The sequence below is a fragment of the Salmo trutta genome, chromosome 15 (genome assembly GCF_901001165.1).
Source record: "Salmo trutta chromosome 15, fSalTru1.1, whole genome shotgun sequence".
NCBI lineage: Eukaryota > Metazoa > Chordata > Actinopteri > Salmoniformes > Salmonidae > Salmo > Salmo trutta.
The window spans coordinates 37,258,496-37,279,261 of NC_042971.1; the positions used below are offsets into that span (position 1 = coordinate 37,258,496).

At 43.8% G+C, this 20,766-nt stretch overlaps 1 protein-coding gene across 4 annotated transcripts in view; it reads right to left on the reverse strand.

Annotated features, from left to right (window-relative positions):
* Positions 1-476: 476 nt before the first annotated feature.
* Positions 477-20,766, reverse strand: part of igsf5a (immunoglobulin superfamily, member 5a) — a 32,241-nt gene continuing 11,951 nt past the window's right edge. For 2 of the 4 annotated variants that reach the window (XM_029691239.1, XM_029691240.1), the window contains exons 3-9: positions 12,997-13,308; positions 7,460-7,750; positions 3,939-4,052; positions 3,091-3,115; positions 2,890-2,981; positions 2,550-2,617; positions 477-2,038 (exon numbers count right to left, since the gene is read on the reverse strand). In XM_029691239.1, the coding sequence (XP_029547099.1) occupies positions 1,931-2,038; positions 2,550-2,617; positions 2,890-2,981; positions 3,091-3,115; positions 3,939-4,052; positions 7,460-7,750; positions 12,997-13,308 (1,010 nt within the window). In that variant the 3' untranslated portion in view covers positions 477-1,930. The remainder of the gene's footprint in view (positions 2,039-2,549; positions 2,618-2,889; positions 2,982-3,090; positions 3,116-3,938; positions 4,053-7,459; positions 7,751-12,996; positions 13,309-20,766) is intronic. The other 2 variants (XM_029691242.1, XM_029691241.1) reach the window with 2 other exon arrangements.

Consider the following 20,766-nt stretch of genomic DNA (forward strand, 5'->3'; position numbering starts at 1 on the left):
TCATCAAGGCAAAGGGTGGCTACTCTGAAGAATCTTAAATCTAAAATATATTTTTGGGTTATAACATGATTCCATATGTGTTATTTCATAGTTTTTTATCTCTTCACTATTATTCTGTAGAAAATAGTAAAAATAAAGAAAAACCCTTGAATGAGTAGGTGTGTCCAAACCTTTGACTGGTATTGTAGGTTTGAGGTAGAACGTCCTTGTATGTGTGGTTGAGTGTATTTCTGTCAACCATCCTCTTTAATTGCTTCATTAGTCCAAGCAGCATTGTTATGCAACACCATGATGCAGATGATGTCATTTCAGATTAGAAAGCACTGAGATCCACTGATGCAGGCTGACCGATTGACTCTCCATGGCTTTTACACCCCATGGCTTTTGGAAACTTTACCTCTGAAATGGTTGTTATTATTTACCATGCTTATGTTGCACTCTGAAACGTTATATTAGTCACGGTAATGTCTTTGGTAGGAAAATTAGAAAGTGTTTATTTGATTACATCATACATCACTAGACTTGGCCCGGTCAAAACAATTTGACATACTTCATCTGGTAAATCCCTACCTCACAATTACAAGATGTTGCGTATTACAGTAAACAATTGTTAAATGGAATGGAGGTCACTCATATGGAATTGTTGTCATTTTTATTATAAATATAGAATTGATTTATTATGATTATGTTCTGTTTGAACAAAAAGGCCCATGATTATGAAGTTATTACACTATGATAATGATGGAAGACTCTTTTAGGAAATTGCTACACCATCATGTTTTTGGAGTATGACAAAACTTTGTTTCGGGTAGGGTTGAAATACATTCCCTGGTTTTCCGGATGATTCCTGAAATTAGGAGGGAATAAGCAGGAAATGGAATCCGCCTTCCTGGATTTCTAGAAAACCTGGACATTTCTGGAAAGTTACCAGAATTTTGCAACCCTAGTCTCGGGTAATTGCACTTCTCAATATGTCTAGCAAATCACATTGCATACATGCCATTAACAAAATAGACCTATGGGGTAACATTCCAGAAGAGAATACATTTGAACATTGATATAGGCCTAAACCTGAATGGCTGGAGCAGTGAGAGTTCCAACAGACTCAGACACCTTCTTATGGGCTGAAGGAAATGTGGAGGATTCTCTCTGAGCACTTCAGCTCACTGTCATAAACCTCTGGTTCAATCATGCTGAATTTATGAGGCCCACCACAATGCTAGCTGGTACAGTAGATAGAAATGTGGCGGTGCTGGGGCTGTGGGGGGACAAGCTCTTAACCTAACAGAGTTATGGAGCCCTGTGCTCATGACGATTGAGAGGCAGGCCTTGGTGCATCAATCAGTTTGTCAGAGTTTCCATCACATTTACCTTGCATTGCCAAACCTTACTGTCAAAGAGAATTTGGGTGCGTGCTTATGGACTAATTTACACAGTTTGCCATTATATTAAACCATATAGAAATGCATAGCTTGCCGAGTGTGACAATTATTTATCTTCCATGTACTTTAATAAACATTGGCCCCCTCCAGGTCTCCCTTGTGAAAGAGATCTTTCGACCTCAATTGGTCAACCTGGTTTTTCAAGTTTACTCTGCTCCCCATACAGAAGTTTAAAAAGCAGATGATGTCCTTTACCCCTCTGATGTGCTCCTAAAACTCAAGGAGAATTTGTTTGGTTGGCATCATATGCCCCTGCCCTTAGTTGATATAGATGTGTTTTGACATTATTTGGCCTGGTAGGTTTCCCTACAAGCAAACGCTTTGAGGCTTAGTTCCAAAATAGAGGCACCACTTTGTTTCAAAAGTTGGGGAAGTTTCCAAAATGATAACATGAAGAGCAGAGAAGGGCAACATTAAAACATTTAGAGAACATTTGACATATTTTACAGCTTGATTCTGCTGTATGTGAGTAAGATTGTACAATTCCTTCACACAATAGTAACATGTCTGTGTTTCCTGACACCAGTTCCACCCAGGATGTTGTATGCACTGGCATGGCCATTTGCTACCTGGTTACCGTTGACAAGATCAGGAATCTGGTAAACAAAAGCAAAACATAGTTTACAGTGTATACTCTTCCCTAAATGTGTCCCAAATGATACATGTGGTTTACAGTTTATGTTTAACCTCTCCCATTTAGGTAATGAAAGAGCACAGTAACACTTTACAGCTCTCTCGCACTCTCTCTTTTAGGGTTGTTGGTTCGATTCCCACGCGGGACCAGTATGAAAAAGTACATATGCACTCAGTATTGTAAATCGCTCTGGATAAGAGTGTCTGCTAAATGACTAAAATGTAAAATGACTAATAATCTTCAGCTGAAAATGCAATCACCCTGAAATTCATAGGTTATGACTTATTACAGTTGACTTTAATATTACATTTGTTAAGTTTTATGAGGTACTTCTTACCAGACTCATTACTGTAATGAAAACTAATCAATTACACTGTAAATAAATCATACAGAATAAATTGGCATCTGAACAAATTAATAAATCCACATTTAAATCTAGAGGCCACCTCATGTGTCAATGTATTATTACGTACCTCAAAATGTTTTGTATAGTTAGTCTGGATGTAACCACTATCGTTGAATTCACTGTGGGTGACACCTGCTGTAAGAAAGATACATCTCAGTATTTTACCATTGGAGTTTTTCCAGGGATAGAAGAATGTGTACACATGTGACAGCATGGCTGTGAACATGTGACAGCAAGAGCCTTATATTAACATACCATGGCATAACTTAAAATAATTTTGTTAACATTAAAAATGTGTTCTGTTAATCGAAAATGTCATTACAATCTGTGTGTAGGCATAAGTGCCTATGCGGGCGCATGTGTGTGCCTTTGTGTGTGTGTGTAAAGACAGAAATAATAGCTCCTACTTGTTTTGCCGTCTATCACGTATGCAGGGTTATCCTTGCCCTGTCTCTGTCCCACTGCACCACCACTCATCTGGATCTGGGACCTCGTTCTCCTGGGAAACATCAAACACTTCACTGCAACAATCACACTATAAACCTCACATAATGATCAAGGTAACTGATCTGGTAATTGGGGACAAAATGGTAGCAGAACTCTCTTACCCCATTTCCTTCTGGTAGCTGGATTCTGAAATGAACCACAGAGAGAAAATAATAATGAATCAGGTATAGACATGTGTTGCTTTTGTTGATGGTAATAATGCCAAGATGAATGTAGTAGGTCCAACTTTATTTGGATAGTCGATCTGTAGATGCTATCTACAGGCTATCAGTAACATTTCAACTAACTATCTACTAACCCTAACACTAGGTCTAACCCTAACCTTAACCTAACCCTTATTCTAAACCTAACCTTAGCAAGCACTTGCTTATCAACAGATAGTATGACCATCAGTAGAGCAACTACAGATGGAAAATCCGGACTATCTAAATAAAGTGTGACCGAATTAATTCTCCAACATTTGTCCCTAGACATATAGGCCTACTGGTAGGTGTTATAGACCTATAGTCAGAGTTTTGATATTAGACCTCATGTGTACCCTTTCAGACAGTGAGTAATCTACATCCACAAATGATCATACATTAACCTTCATACTCATTAGAAAGTTTACTGCAAGTCAATCTCTTTGTTGGCATCTCCTTGAAGTCTGTTGCTTGTTGAGCTATCCTGTATGCATCGGACAGATGAGAGGCAAGCAGCGGGAGCCAAACAGTCCTAAAGTCACTATATTTTCTGACTGGTGTGTCCTGTATTTAGATGAAGGCCTCTGCATATATCTCACCCTGTCATTGTCCTAATAGAGGACATCAGTGAGACCTGTCCTGACTCAGTCTACTTGTTTTCTACTTTCTTCAGTGAAACAGAGCAAGAGGCTTGATTTGGGCATGACTCCTGCTCCTTGGACTACAGGGGGTTTGACCTTGATACAAGCTAAAGAAAGACTTCTTACTTGCTTCTTTTCTGCGTTTGCAGCAGAAGACGATTCCAAGGATGAGCAGCACCAGCAGAGCGAAGCCACCGATGGAACAAACGACTGCGATGAGCACAGTCCAGTCATGGGGCTCTGGTGAAACAGTGGTCTCAAGATAAGTAAGAGTTAGTGAGTTAGTATGTATGGTTAGTAAATATCACAATGAAGACTGACATCTTAGCCTTAATCTCAGTTGGCTATTGAGACAGAAGGTTCTATTGTAAGTCCAACCTGCCACTAGTTGTTACAGTACTAAACTAATCAAATGTGTGACGGAACTACAGAAAATTATAAATGGCAATATATGGGAGTTTTCATGTACATGTAATATGGAGCCTCTGTGCTATTGGAATAAATACATAACTTGTATCATGTAAGTATCTACCTGCATAAACAAAGAATTCATTCACTTATTTATTAATGTAATAAGTAATTATGGAAAAATAATCACGGTCCCACAGAACAGTACAAAGGCATATGTTAAGGGAGGTAGCTCTAATCCTTTCTCATATTTTTTATTGCTCTAAAAATTGTAAGGCCAGCCAGGATCATCAGCTTTTAATTGTGATTTTTGGCAGCACCTCAACTTGGCCAGGAACCCATAAATTCCCTTTCCTGACTCCGCAAGGGTTCTCATTTCTGACAGTGTAAGCAGACCTCACTAAATTCTATCCATGTTGAAGGTACTGTCCAGGCTACTGGAAGTGACCAGACATGGCCGGCACTATGGGCTGGCCGTAGGGGGAACGGCCCGCCCTACCTTACCTTCTTCCCTGTCCAAATAAAACATTTAAATATTGATCATTTATTTGATCGAGAAGCAAACAGAAAGACTGATCAATGTCAGATACGTGCGAAGGTAACCCATCTCACCGGAGAAAGAATCCGAGTGAGCAAAACAGCGCCCCTCTGTCTCAGTATGTGTAGCCAACGTATCTGATGCTGGGTGGCCAAAAAGAGTATTGCATATCATACTCTTTTTGGCCAGGCAGCATCAGATACATGGGCTACATACAGTAAGACAGAAAAACACTGTTTCACACGCTCGGATGGTTTCTCTGGTGAGATAGTTTCAGCCACTTGCAAATTGAAGGAAAGTTGGCGGGTGCACAGTGTACTGTTTGGATGCTGGAATTATTTTGGACAAACGTGCGAAGGTAACCTACTTTTGAAGTGATTTGTTTGACAATCAGATAAAAACAGACTGGTTGTGTTCATGCACATTAAAATGTAAGATCATCAAGGACATCAACCACCCGAGCCACTGCCTGTTCACCCCGCTACCATCCAGAAGGCGAGGTCAGTACAGGTGCATCAAAGCTGGGACCGAGAGACTGAAAAACAGCTTCTATCTCCAGGCCATCAGACTGTTAAACAGCCATCACTAACACAGAGAGGCTGCTGCCTACATACAGACTCGAATCCTTGGCCACTTTAATAAATGGATTACTATTCACTATAAATAATGCCACTTTAATAATGTTTACATTACTCATCTCATATGTATATATAGTTGAAGTCAGAGGTTTTCATACATTTATGTTGGAGTCATTAAAACTTGTTTTTCAACCACTCCACAAATTTCTTGTTAACAAACTACAGTTTTGGCAAGTCAGTTAGGACATCTACTTTGTGTATGACACAAGTAATTTTTCCAACAATTGTTTACAGACAGATTATTTCATTTATAATTCACTGTATCATAATTCCAGTGGGTCAGAAGTTTACATACACGAAGCTGACTAGGCCTTTAAACAGCTTGTAAAATTCCCGAAAATGTGGTCATGGCTTTAGAAGCTTCTGATAGGCTAATTGACATCAATTGAGTCAATTGGAGCTGTACCTGTGGATGTATTTCAAGGCCTACCTTCAAACTCAGTGCCTCTTTGCTTGACATCATGGGAAAATCTAAAGAAATAAGCCAAGACCGCAATTTCCAAGCGCCTGAAGGTACACGTTCATCTGTACAAACAATAGTACGCAAGCATAAACACCATGGGACCACGCAGCCGTCATACCGCTCAGGAAGGAGATGCGTTCTGTCTCCTAGAGATGAACGTACTTTGGTGCGAAAAGTGTAAATCAATCCCAGAACAACAGCAAAGGACCTTGTGAAGATGCTGGAGGTAACAGGTTCAAAAGTATCTATATCCACAGTAAAACGAGTTCATAACGACATAACCTGAAAGGCCGCTCAGCAAGGAAGAAGCCACTGCTCCAAAACCGCCATAAAAAAGTCAGACTATGGTTTGCAACTGCACATTGGGACAAAGATCGTACTTTTTGGAGAAATGTCCTCTGGTCTGATGAAACAAAAATATAACTATTTGGCCATAATGACCATTGTTATGTTTGGAGGAAAAAGGAGGAGGCTTGCAAGCCGAAGAACACCATCCCAAGCATGAAGCACGGGGGTGGCAGCATCATGTTGTGGGGGTGCTTTGCTGCAGGAGGGACTGGTGCACTTAGATGATGGCATCATGAGGAGGAAAATTATGTGGATATATTGAAGCAACATCTCAAGACATCAGTCAGGAGTTAAAGCTTGGTCGCAAATGGGTCATCCAAACGGACAATGACACCAAGCATACTTCCAAAATTGTGGCAAAATGGCTTAAGGACAACAAAGTGAAGGTATTGGAGTGGCCATCACAAAGCCCTGACCTCAATCCTATAGAAAATCTGTTGGCAGAACTGAAAAAGCGTGTGCAAGCAAGGAGGCCTACAAACCTGACTCAGTTACACCAGCTCTGTCAGGAGGAATGGGACAAAATTAATCCAACTTATTGTGGGAAGCTTGTGGAAGGCTACCCGAAACGTTTGACCCAAGTTAAACAATTTAAAGGCAATGCTACCAAACACTAATTGAGTGTATGTAAACTTCTGACCCACTGGGAATGTGATGAAAGAAATAAAAGCTAAAATTAATCATTCTCTCTGCTATTATTCTGACGTTTCACATTCTTAAAATTAAGTGGTGATCCTAACTGACCTAAGACAGGGAATTTTTACTAGGTTTAAATGTCAGGAATTGTGAAAAACTGAGTTTAAATGTATTTGGCTAAGGTGTATGTAAACTTCCGACTTCAACTGTACTGTATTTTATACCACGTATTGCATCTTGCCTATGTTGCTCGGTCATCGCTCATCCATATATTTATATGTACATATTTTTATTCCATCCCTTTAGATTTGTATGTATTAGGTAGTTGTGGAACTGTTCGATTATTTGTTGGATATTACTGCACTGTCGGAACTAGAAGCACAAGCATTTCCCTACACTTGCATTAACATCTGCTAAACATGTGCTAACCATAAAATTTGATTTGATACATTTCTACAGTTATATTACATGTATTTACTATAAAAACGAATTTAAAATGTGTGCATGCTCTTGTCCCGTAAACAAAACGTGCCCCCCTATGGAAATCAAATGCCTTTCCAACTGATTCGTTCTGGCGGAGGTCCTGGACAGACAGAAGAGTCAGAAGAGTTCTTACCAACCACCAGGTAGATGGAGCTGGACAGTGGGGTGGTCAGGGCAGATACGCTGGCCAGGCACTTCACTTGGACACTGTTGACCCCACGGACAGTGAGGAGGCTGATGGAGTTATACAGACCGTCCAGAGCCTCACTGCTACTGTTGTAGCTGTTCTGGTCCACCACGACCCCATCCACCACCCAGATCACTGTGGGCTTAGGGAACCAACCAGAGGCCTCACACCGGAAGATGGCCTCGTGGCCCTGGGCCACTGTTATGTTACCTCCCACAATCCTCACTGTGCCACTCTCTGTGGAGACAGACAGAAGAGAACAGTCAGCAACCATGAGGGATGACATCTTACATGAAACACAATGAATATACTGTAGTGTTAATGTTGGACCACCTACAGAGTGGATAATTCTCCAGATGTAGGATCTTAATTTTGAGCCAGTTTGCTTCAGCAGGAAAATAATCCTGCATCTATGTTCTAGTATGGCAAATGCTTCGTGAATGTCCTGACTTAACACTGGTCCCAGCTGAGGGTTGGCCACAATGTAAACAATCAATGTAATATCGACATCCATTCAGTTGGATATTACTACTGCCTGCTTAGAAGTATTGACACATGGAGGGGAATATGTTTGTAATCAGGTAGGTCCAAATCAGGGGAATGAGAAGTCCATCCATGCACCATACTGTATATCAGGTGTGAAGGTACAACCCAGATGCAGACCACGTTGAATAAACAATAGCTTAATATTCCAACAGGGACAGACAATGGACAGGTCAAGGCAGGCAGGGCTCAGTAAACCAGAGGTGGGGCAACGGTACCGGGTAGCAGACAGGCTCAGGGAGACAAAGGGCTGTGAGACATGGGTTTGACTCTGGAGACATGAAAGGTGGGATGAATACAAAGGGTACGAGGCAACAGAAGATGAACAGCAGAGGGGCTAATGATCTTGGAGATGGGTAACGGGTCGATAAACCGGGGGGAAGGATTGCCGGATTCCACCCGGAGGGGCAGATCCCGGGTGGATAGCCATACCTTCTGCCCGAGACGATACCGGGGAGCCGGGGTCCGATGGCGATCCGCTTGTTGTCGATACCTGGAGGTGGTCCTGAGGAGTGCTCTCTTCCAGGTACGACGACAGCGGTAGACAAACATCTGGGCAGAAGGTATGCCGACCTCCTCTTCCTGCTCAGGGAAGAGTGGGGGCTAATACCCAAGGGAACACTCAAATGGTGATAGGCCCGTGGCAGAGCAGGGAAGGGTGTTGCCGGCGTATTCCACCCACACCAGCTGCTGGCTCCAGGTGGTGGGGTTGGCGGAGACCTGGCAGTGCAGGGTGGTCTCGAGGTCATGGTTGGCTCGCACCGACTGGCCGTTAGACTGGGGGTGGAACCCAGAGGACAGGCTGGCCAACGACCCAATGAGGGTGCAGAACACCTTCCAGAACTGGGACGAGAACTGAGGGCTGCGGTCAGAGACCATGTCCACGGACAGTCCATAGATCCGGAAGATGTGCTGCACCATGAGCTGGGCCGTCTCCTTGGCAGAGGGTAACTTGGGGAGAGGAATGAAGTGGGCGGCCTTGGAAAAGCGATCCACCACGGTCAGGATGGCGGTGTTGCCATCAGAAGCGGGGAGACCCGTGATGAAGTCCAGGGAGATTTGAGACCTTGGGTGATAAGGAATGGGCAGAGGTTGGAGGAGGCCAGCCGGAGCTTGTCGAGGGGTCTTGTTCCTTGCACAGACCGTGCAGGCAGCGACAAAGGCGGCAACGTCCAGAACCATGGTAGGCCACCAAAAGTGCTGTCGTGTGTAGGCCAGGGTCTGCCGGGAGCCTGGGTGGCAGGCGAGCCTGGAGGAATGGGCCCACTCCAGGACCACAGAGGGGACAACGTCAGGCACGAACATCCGGTTATCTGGGACCCCCTAGGGTTCGGCTGGGACCGCTGTGCCTCCCGGACCTGTTTCCCAATACCCCAACTGAGTGCCGTCGCCAGGCACGAGGTGGGAAGGATGGTCTCGGGCTCCGGGGTGGTAGCTGTGGGGTTATAGCAGTGAGGCAGGGCATCCGGCTTGACGTTCTTGGACCCCGGCTGATAGGTGAGGGAAAAGTTGAACTGGGTAAACAGCAGGGCCCATCTCGCCTGCCTGGAGTTGAGGCTATTGGTGGTGCGGAGATACTCCAGGTTTTTGTAGTCAGTCCACACAATGTACAGATGTTCCGCCCCTTCGAGCCAGTGCCTCCATTCCTCCAATGCCATCTTTACCACGAGAAGCTCCCAATTCCCCACATCGTAATTCCTCTCCGTGGAGGTGAGGTGGTGGGAGAAGAAGGCGCAGGGGTGTAGCTTAAGGTCCAGGGCAGAATGTTGGGACAGAATAGACCTCACTTCGACATCCGAAGCATCAGCCTCCACCACGAACTGACGGGAATGGTCCGGATTAACCAGGATGGGAGCCGTGGTGAAGCGGTGTTTAAAGTCCCGGAACGCCCGGTCCGTGGCCTTGGACCACATGAACAAAACCTTGGTAGAGGTGAGGGCAGACAGGGGGGAGACCAGGGTGCTCTACCATGTGGAAATAGTCAAATTTTACAAATCAATGAGCCTCCCCTTATGCATGGTGCAACTCTTCCAGATAGTCCATAACTGCTGAGCCCTACAAGGCATTTGCATATCCACAGTGTGTTTCCCCTATGCTTGGCTGGTTCTTCTATCATTTTGGGGATAGAAAAGTCACCAAAAGGATAGAAAAAAAAGGAAAATTCTCCCTCGTGAGGACATTTGCAGCATCACCATGAGGACAAAGGCTATTCTAAACTCAGGGGTTTGGTTTAGGGGTAGGGTTGCAATTAGGATTAGGGTCAGAATTTGGGTTAGGGTAAGGGGTTAGTGGTTAGGTTTAGATTTAGGGTTAAGGTTAGGAGTTAGGTTTAGGTTAGGGTTACGGGTTAGGGTAAGGGTTAGGGAACATATTAATTGTAGTTCCCCACGAGGATAGAAGACCATAACGTGTGTGTGTGTGTGTGTGTGTGTGTGTGTATGTGTGTGTGTGTGTGTGTGTGTGTGTGTGTGTGTGTGTGTGTGTGTGTGTGTGTGTGTGTGTGTGTGTGTGTGTGTCTGGACTGGCCTGGCCTGAGGCTGCAGGAGAAACTCGCTGCTCTGAACTGTGCTGACCACTCTGTCTCCCATTCCATGTACCAAAATGCTGCCGTTGGTGAGGACATTCTCAATTTTACTGTAAATTAAGGCGAGGCTGAAAGTTTTACCAACAAAATATAATCTGGCACCCTGGTACCCTGCAAACCACGACCAATTCGGTATTTTACATGAGTCAAATATAATGGAGTCTATTGTCCATGTTGTTAATGCACACAAGCATAAACATTCTTGTGTAAGAGGAAGCTGGTTTGATGTTGATGCCTTTGCCGAGAAGCTGCTTAAGTACCAGCCCATCGGGGAGATGCTTGGACAGCCTTCAGGTGTAGGTGCAAGATGGTGGTGCTGATATTTGGCAGTCTCGGCCACGTACACAGGATTGCAGTGCATGGCCTCCAGATTGCTGGTCTGACAAAAACAAGGGCAAAGCAGTTGGCTAGGTACTGCTCTGTTTTCGCTGTCGAGGGTGTCACGTAAAAATCTTCCCAGCGTGAAATAGTTCCCAATCGTTCTGATTGTGACGTCATGTTGTAACATTCCCAGTCAATAATTGCACGCGCATCTGTGTGGATGGCTGAGCTCCTGCAGATGTTTCTCTCACACCCCCTCGCCCTTGATTTAGCTAGCTAGCTAACTAAGTAACAAATATATGCAGTGTCAATCGAAAAAGTAGGGCCCAAGTCCTTGCAAACGCAAAAAACTCTCCTCACATCAACCCTCAGCACTTTGACGCGCGAGTCCGGGTATTTATATGCAGACCTCACTCCTCAACGAGCTTCTGATTGGTCCCTGGCCACCATTGATTGGCAGACATGTGAAGCAAATTTTTACGCTGGGAGAGATATTACAGATTGACGTCACAATCAGAACACAATCAGAATGATCAGAACTATTGGGAACTATTTCACGCTGGGAAGATTTTTAAATGACAGTGGGCAGAAGGAGGTGCTTTCTGTACCCTTGAGTGCCATTCATACAGGGACCTTTGAAATGTTAGGATCCTTTTTTAATGTAAACTTGATAGGTGGATTTAAATAAAGTATATAAAGTATGTGTGTGTGTGTGTGTGTGTGTGTGTGTGTGTGTGTGTGTGTGTGTGTGTGTGCGTGTGCATGTGCGTGCGTGCGTGCGTGCGTGTGCGTGTGCGTGTGCGTATGCGCACTTGTATGTGTGACTTGAGGAGATCATGCTTCAAAGAAATGCTTACCATCAAAGTAAGCAGTAGAGTACAATTAACCATAATGCAAATCCTACGGCTCCAATGCACTAGTGTGTTTTACCTTACCCTTGTCTAGGAGCCAAAGCATACTTGCTGACTGGAAACAACGGCTGCAAGGGTGGTGTACAAAGTATTGTGGTGTACAAAGTTTCTCTGGAATCCATAGACAGGCACTGTATTTTCCTTGCACATTTGCTAATGTGTAGATCAGACCAGTAAGATTTGTGGCTACAGCAATAAGACTTACGTTACATGGTCTTGGTTCATTGGTTATTTATTACACTAATCACTTTTGGCAACTGTGGCAAATTAGCTAGACAGAGAACTTGCCTTACCCACTTGACACAGACGTCAGTTCAACGTTTAGTTTTGATTTACATTTGGTTGAGCTGACAATTAACGTGAACTCAATCCACCAAAAATGTCACCCTGTCCTTGGAAGTTGATAACTTTTTGTAAATCCAATCAGTTTTCCATGTTGATTCAACGTCATAACATTGAATTATTTGGCTGAAAAAAATTACGTGGTAACTTCGTTGATAAATCAATTTTTGCAAAGTGAGTACATAAAGGGTTCTTTGGCTTCTCCATATGGATTATAGTATCTGCCTTTCTTCTCCAGAGGAATTAACATCAATATTATCCACTCTTCTGCTATAGCAACTGCCCCAGTTACTCTGCAGTTTATTAATTCATTTAATTTAATCTTCTCAACAATGGTACTCTATCATTTCAGTAAAGGTGATTATTTAAATGAACTCCATATTCTAACCTTGGATTATATAGAAGCTCATCAAAAGTCTTTTAAAGAGTTATTTCTGTCTGAATCAGACTGTTCCATCTGCCTAATACATGGATCTTTGTTCCTGTGTTGGTGATTAGCCAGGACCTGCTGAGAGAACAGATTATTAATCCTTTCTATGCTTAGAGTTTACAGTGTGATACCACTTCTCTCCTCTCTGATCTTACAGTGTATACTACTGCTCTCCAGAGCATAGGTCGGTTATTACACTACTGTCATCTATAGTGATACTGTATGTGCACAGCATATACAGTGCAGGATGAGATGGGAAACAGACATTATTTAACTACTCTGCACATTTTGATTCCAGTAAAGAAACCAGTCTTCACTTCTAAGGATGAAATATTGAGGAATTGTTCCCAACCTTGGACAAAGAGCTGAGCGGTCTGGATCGGCTTTTCCTGGACGCCACAGCTGACGTCACCAGAGTCGCCCCTCCAGACATCCCGGATGATGAACTCCCAGCAGTATATGTCGGGGCTGGAGTAGTTTTTAACGGAGAAACGATGGTTGTGCTCAGACACACCGGTGACACTGTTAATGGTGAGGACCAAAACAGTTTTAAGCATCCATGACATGGAGTACCACTCCTCAGACAGGCTGATGTTAAACCGAGCCTCTGAGCCCCGCAGCACAGTCACATTCAGGGGCTCCAGCTGAGGGACTCCTGAGACTCCTGAAGAGGAGAGGAGAGGAGAGGAGAGGAGAGGAGAGGAGAGGAGAGGAGAGGAGAGGAGAGGAGAGGAGAGGAGAGGAGAGGAGAGGAGCATGGTGTGGTTAGGGTTGGGGGTGAGAGGAGATAATGATTATCTATTTGTCATTTGTTATATTTGAGATCATTAAGTTTGCTGATGACACAACAGTGTTAGGCCTGATCACCGACAACAATGAGACAGCCTATAGGGAGGAAGTCAGAGAACTGTCAGTGTGGTGCCAGGATAACAACCTCTCCCTCAATGTGAGCAAGACAAAGGAGCTGATCGTGGACTACAGGAAAAGGCCGGCCGAACGGGCCCCTATTAACATCAACAGGGCTGTAGTGGAGCGGGTTGAGAGTTTCAAGTTCCTTGGTGTCTACATCACCAACTAACTATCATGGTCCAAACATACCAAGACGGTCGTGAAGAGGGCACGACAAAACCTTTTCACCCCCAGGAGATTGAAAAGATTTGGCATTGGTCCCCAGATCCTCAAAAGGTTCTACAGCGGCACCATCGAGAGCATCCTGACAGGTTGCATCCCCGCCTGGTATGGCAACTGCTCAGCATCGGACCGTAAGGCACTACAGAGGGTAGTGAGAACGGCCCAATACATCACTGGGGCCAAGCTTCCTGCCATCCAGGACCTATATAATAGGCGGTGTCAGAGGAAAGCCCATAAAATTGTCAGAGACTCCAGTCACCCAAGTTGTAGACTGTTTTCTCTGCTACCGCACGGCAAGCGGTACCGGAGCGCCAAGTCTAGCACCAAAAAGCTCCTCAACAGCTTCCACCCACAAGCCATAAGACTGCTGAACAGTTCATAAAATCGGCACCGGACAATTTACTTTGACCCCCCCCCCCCCCCTTTTGTACACTCGCTGTTTGTTTGTTACCTATGCATAGTCACTTCGACCCCCCCCCCTACATGTACAGATTACCTCAACTAGCCTGTACCCCCGCACACTGACTTGGTACCGCTGCCCCCTGTATATAGCCTCGTTATTGTTATTCTTATTGTGTTACTTTTATTATTACTTTTTATTTTTGTCTACTTGGTAAACATTTTGCTAATGGTTAATGGCTTGTAAGTAAGCATTTCACGGTAAAGTCTACACTTGTTGTATTCGGCGCATGTGACAAATACATTTGATTTATTTTGATTTGATTTGATATATTTGTGAATTGTTAGGTTCTGTTTGCAAGATAAGCACAGATAAGATAAGCTTTTGTTGAAGAACATTCACTACAGAGTGAAGTTGAAATAGCTATGAAAGGGCCAGGGTGACGATTGTTGTTTATGGCCCTAAGTGGGGGGGAATGGACTTAGAAACAATAAACTAATTCTGTTCACAAGTTTCCCCTTGTTGATGAATTTAGTCACCTTGGCTGGTCTCCTTGGAGATGGACGTTCCCCTGAACTTATACATCTATAATGATTCCGAGCCACTGCACCACTCAAAAGGAGAGCTCAGAGCCACTTCCACTACTGCTACTACTGGGGTCAGACTGCAGCCGCTAAGACTTCTGCCGCTAAGACTTCCTGGTCCAAGAGGGTGGAGTGGAGTGGAGTGGAGCCGAACCGAACCGAACCGATGGTGCTCCAATGCTCAGATGACTGATGCAACGCATGCTATTTCCCAGAAATTGGATGATTGACTTTCCTAACGCGCGTGAGTGATTTGAGGTGCTCTGAGAGAGAGATCTCCTTACCTATGGAGCGATTTCAGTGCCAACAGAAATTGTATTTGAATTCCATAATTTAGAATTTGTATTAGAATGTTGAATTTGAATTTAATATTTTTTAATTTGTAATACAGAAATGTAATCATTGAATTCATAAATTGAAATTGCATTTCATGATTTGAAGCTAAATTGGATGAATATTGCAATCAGTTTTCAAATTCAATTTAAATTGAATTGTATATTCAAATTCAATATTTACATATTCAGTTTCAATATGGTAGATACTGCATTCATTGTCTGTGTATGAAGTTTAAAAACTATAATTTCAAGTTGATCAAAGTTTCATATATTCAACTTCTCAGATGTATTCAGATTCAGTTTTCAAATTCAGTTCTCTAAATGCAAATTCAAAAGCAGAGACAACAGGAAAGGCCAGAAAAGGTAGAGGAGAACAAATAGAATCAAACTCTCTCTGTGGTAAACAGAAACCTCTGTTTCTGAAGCCAACACCCAAACAGACTCAAAACAACACAGGGCAATCCAGAACGAACTGTTGGGACTGTATCTATGTTGGTGTTTGTAAATGTGCACACCCAGATGTCCTTGAACGAATTATAAATAAACTACATTTTAAAAACCTTGTCAGTGTGGTGGCCTGGGGCCTTAGTACCTGCATTCTTGTCTTTGCTGCAAGTGCCACACCTTTAGAACAGTAAACCTGAGGAACCCTCTTGACTCATTATTCTGTCGATAGAACAAGTTCCTAAAACAGTCTCAGGTGTTTGGAATGTTGGGCCTGTTTACACTCTGAGGTGCTCATTCATTACATAATAATAGATGTATTTTACATAGCTCTTTTCATACAGACTTCGTCACTTTAAAAAAAAATGCATCTAAGGAGCCCCATGGAGCTCCAATGAGACATGGATAGGCTTTCAGCAAAGTGACTTTCACTTTTACTTGAGTCATTTTCTATTAAGGTATCTTTACTTTTACTCAAGTATGACTATTGGGTACTTTTTCCACAACTGCTGGTAATGACAGGGTTGTGGGTTCGATTCCCACGGGGGACCAGTGCGAATGAAAATGTATGCACTCACTACTGTAAGTCGCTTTCGATAAGAGCATCTGCTAAATGACAAAAAATTGATGAGGCTACTTGTGGCTACTTTGAAGAATATAAAATATATTTTGATTTTTTGAAACTTTTTTGGTTACTACATGATTCCATATGTGTTATTTCATAGTTTTGATGTCTTCACTATAATTCTACAATGTACAAAATAGTAAAATAAAGAAACACCATTGAATGAGTGGGTGCTTCCAAACTATATAAACTCAGCAAAAAAAGAAACTTTCACTGTCAACTGCGTTTATTGTCAGCAAACTTAACATGTGTAAATATTTGTATGAACATAACAAGACTGAACAACTGAGACATAAACTGAACAAGTTCCACAGACATGTGACTAACAGAAATTGAATAATGTGTCCCTGAACAAAGGGGGTGGGGGTCAAAATCAATGCAACCAGCTGCATTAAGTACTGCAGTGCATCTCCTCCTCATGGACTGCACCAGATTTGCCAGTTCTTGCTGTGAGATGTTAGCCCACTCTTTCACCAAGGCACCTGCAAGTTCCCGGACATTTCAGGGGGGAATGGCTCTACCCCTCACCCTCCGATCCAACAGGTCCCTGTATGCCACCAGCCATACAGAACGAGCAGTATGGCTGGTGGCATTGTCATGCTGGAGGGTCATGTCAGGATGAGCCTGCAGAAAAGGTACCACATGATGGAGGAGAATGTCTTCCCTATAACGCACAGCGTTGAGATTGCCTGCAATGACAACAAGATCAGTCCGATGATGCTGTGACACACCGACCCAGACCATGACGGACCCTAAACCTCCAAATCGATCCCACTCCAGAGTACAGGCCTCGGTGTAAAGATCATTCTTTCGACGATAAACACGAATCCGACCATCAACCCTGGTGAGACAAAACCACGACTCGTCAGTGAAGAGCACTTTTTGCCAGTCCTGTCTGGTCCAGCAACGGTGGGTTTGTGCCCATAGGCGACGTTGTTGCCGGTGATGTCTGGTGAGGATCTGCCTTACAACAGGCCTACAAGCCCTCAGTCCAGCCTCTCTCAGCCTATTGTGGACAGTCTGAGCACTGATGGAGGGATTGTGCATTCCTGGTGTAACTCGGGCAATTGTTGTTGCCATCATGTACCTGTCCCTCAGGTGTGATGTTTGAATGTACCGATCCTGTGCAGGTGTTGTTACACGTGGTCTGCCACTGTGAGGACGATCAGCTGTCCGTCCTGTCTCCCTGTAGCGCTGTCTTAGGCATCTCACAGTACATACATTGCAATTTATTGCCCTGGCCACATCTGCAGCCTTCATGCCTCCTTGCAGCATGCCTAAGGCACGTTCACGCAGATGAGCAGGGACCCTGGGCATCTTTCTTTGGTGTTTTTCAGAGTCATTAGAAAGGCCTCTTCAGTGTCCTAAGTTTTCATAACTGTGACCTTAATTGCCTACTGTCTGTAAACTGTTAAGACACTAACGACCGATCCACAGGTGCATGTTCATTAAGTATTCATGGTTCATTGAACAAGCATGGGAAACAATGGGTAAACCCTTTACAATGAAGATGTGTGAAGTTATTTGGATTTTTACGAACTATCTTTGAAAGACAGGGTCCTGAAAAAGGGACGTTTCTTTTTTTGCTGAGTTTATATTTAAATATTTCCAATTTCATAAAATGTTGTTACATGTAGTCTTTTGGTTCAACCATAATGCATAATAAGCATCATAAACAGGGGGAACATATTGGGTGTACTCTGATAAGGTGGAGAAATAATACATTAATTTACAAGACCTGTTCACAGAAAATACAATTGGTCATAAGATGGGCCTGAGATCAAAGTCAATATTCAGAACACTAGGGGTCAATGTGTTTAAAATAGGATATCCAGTAGGCCTCCCTCTGTAATAGTAGGATCTCCATGTTACCTCCTCTCCTTGGTAGAGCAACATGCTCAATGCCTGTGTATTTGAGGGAGGAGATGGGATGGTTAGCTTCAACAAAGTGAGCTGCTATTGGATAGTTAGTGTTCTTACACCTGATAGAGCTGCGGTGTTCAGCTATGCGTTGTTTTAATTGTCTTTTCGTTTGTCCTACGTAGGCTTTCCCACATGTACAGGTGATGAGATAGATTACTCCCTTTGTCTTGCATGAGATGATACCCCTAACAGGAATTTTTCAACCTCTATGTGGGAGTCTGAAGAAGGATGTTTTTGTAGTGCTATTGCGCTGTGCCTATGAGCTACATTTGTAGTTTCCATTTGGAATGGATGTCAAGAGTGTCTGAGTGAGCTCAGGGGGCAGGTCAGATCTCACCAAGTTATCCCCAATATTGTGGCCATGCTTATAGATAATACCAGTTCAGCAAGTTGCAAGATGCAGTTATTGGATGGAGCAAGGGTAGAGTCTCTGCAGTGCCTGCAAGCCTCCAGTGTGTGGGATGTTAGTGTACAAGCTCTCCACATCAAAAGTGGCCAGCAGGGTGCCCTCTGGTATCCTTCCTAAGCCCTCTATCAATTATATTTTTATTTCACCTTTATTTAACCAGGTAGGCAAGTTGAGAAAAAGTTCTCATTTACAATTGCGACCTGGCCAAGATAAAGCAAAGCAGTTCGACACATACAACAACAAAGAGTTAAACATGGAGTAAAACAAACATACAGTCAATAATACAGTAGAAAAATAAGTCTATATACAATGTGAGCAAATGAGATGAGATAAGGGAGGTAAAGGCAAAAATGGCCATGGTGGCAAAGTAAATACAATATAGCAAGTAAAACACTGGAAGAAAGTGCAAAGTAGAAATAGAAATAATGGGGTGCAAAGGAGCAAAATAAATAAATAAATACAGTAGGGGAAGAGGTAGTTGTATGGGCTAGATTATAGATGGGCTATGTACAGGTGCAGTGATCTGTGAGCTGCTCTGACAGCTGGTGCTTAAAGCTAGTGAGGGAGATATGTGTTTCCAGTTTCAGAGATTTTTGTAGTTCGTTCCAGTCATTGGCAGCAGAGAACTGGAAGGAGAGACGGCCAAAGGAGGAATTGGCTTTGGGGGTGGCAGAGAGATATACCTGCTGGAGCACGTGCTACAGGTGGGTGCTGCTATGGTGACCAGTGAGCTGAGATAAGACCTAGCATCTGAGATAAGGCTGAGATAAGACCTAGCATCATCTACAAGACCTAGCAGGGTCTTGTAGATGACCTGGAGCCAGTGGGTTTGGCGACGAGTATGAAGCGAGGGCCAGCCAACGAGAGCATACAGGTCGCAGTGGTGGGTAGTATATGGGGCTTTGGTGACAAAACGTATGGCACTGTGATAGACTGCATCCAGTTTATTGAGTAGGGTATTGGAGGCTATTTTGTAAATGACATCGCCGAAGTCGAGGATCGGTAGTATGGTCAGTTTTACGAGGGTATGTTTGGCAGCATGAGTGAAGGATGCTTTGTTGCAAAATAGGGAGCCAATTCTAGATTTAACTTTGGATTGGAGATGTTTGATGTGGAAGGAGAGCATACAGTCTAACCAGACACCTAGGTATTTGTAGTTGTCCACATATTCTAAGTCAGAACCGTCCAGAGTAGTGATGCTGGACGGGCGGGCAGGTTCAGGCAGCGATCGGTTGAAGAGCATGCATTTAGTTTTACTTGTATTTAAGAGCAGTTGGAGGCCAGAGAAGGAGAGTTGTATGGCACTGAAGCTCGTCTGGAGGGTTGTTAACACAGTGTCCAAAGAAGGGCCAGAAGTATACAGAATGGTGTCGTCTGCGTAGAGGTGAATCAGAGACTCACCAGCAGCAAGAGCGACATCATTGATGTATACAGAGAAAAGAGTTGGCCCAAGAATTGAACCCTGTGGCACCCACATAGAGACTACCAGAGGCCCGGACAACAGGCCATCCGATTTGACACATTGAACTCTATCAGAGAAGTAGTTGGTGAACCAGGCGAGGCAATCATTTGAGAAACCAAGGCTATTGAGTCTGCCGATGAGGATGTGGTGATTGACAGAGTCGAAAGCCTTGGCCAGGTCAATGAATACGGCAGCACAGTATTGTTTCTTATCGATGGCGGTTACGATATCGTTTAGGACATTGAGCGTGGCTGAGGTGCACCCATGACCAGCTCTAAAACCAGATTGCAGAGTGGAGAAGGTGCGGTGGAATTCGAAATGGTCGGTAATCTGTTTGTTGACTTGGCTTTCGAAGACCTTAGAAAGGCAGGGTAGGATAGATATAGGTCTGTAGCAGTTTGGGTCAAGTGTCCCCTCCTTTGAAGAGGGGGATGACAGCAGCTGCTTTCCAATCTTTTGGAATCTCAGACGACACGAAAGAGAGGTTGAACAGGCTAGTAATAGGGGTTGCAACAATTTCAACAGATAATTTTAGAAAGAAAGGGTCCAGATTGTCTTGCCCGGCTGATTTGTAGGGGTCCAGATTTTGCAGCTCTTTCAGAACATCAGCTGACTGGATTTGGAAGAAGGAGAAATGGGGAAGTCTTGGGCGAGTAGCAGTGGGGGGTGCAGTGCTGTTGACCGCGGTAGGGGTAGCCCGGTGGAAAGCATGGCCAGCCGTAGAAAAATGCTTATTGAAATTCTCAATTATAGTGGATTTATCAGAGGTGACAGAGTTTCCTATCCTCAGTGCAGTAGGCAACTGAGAG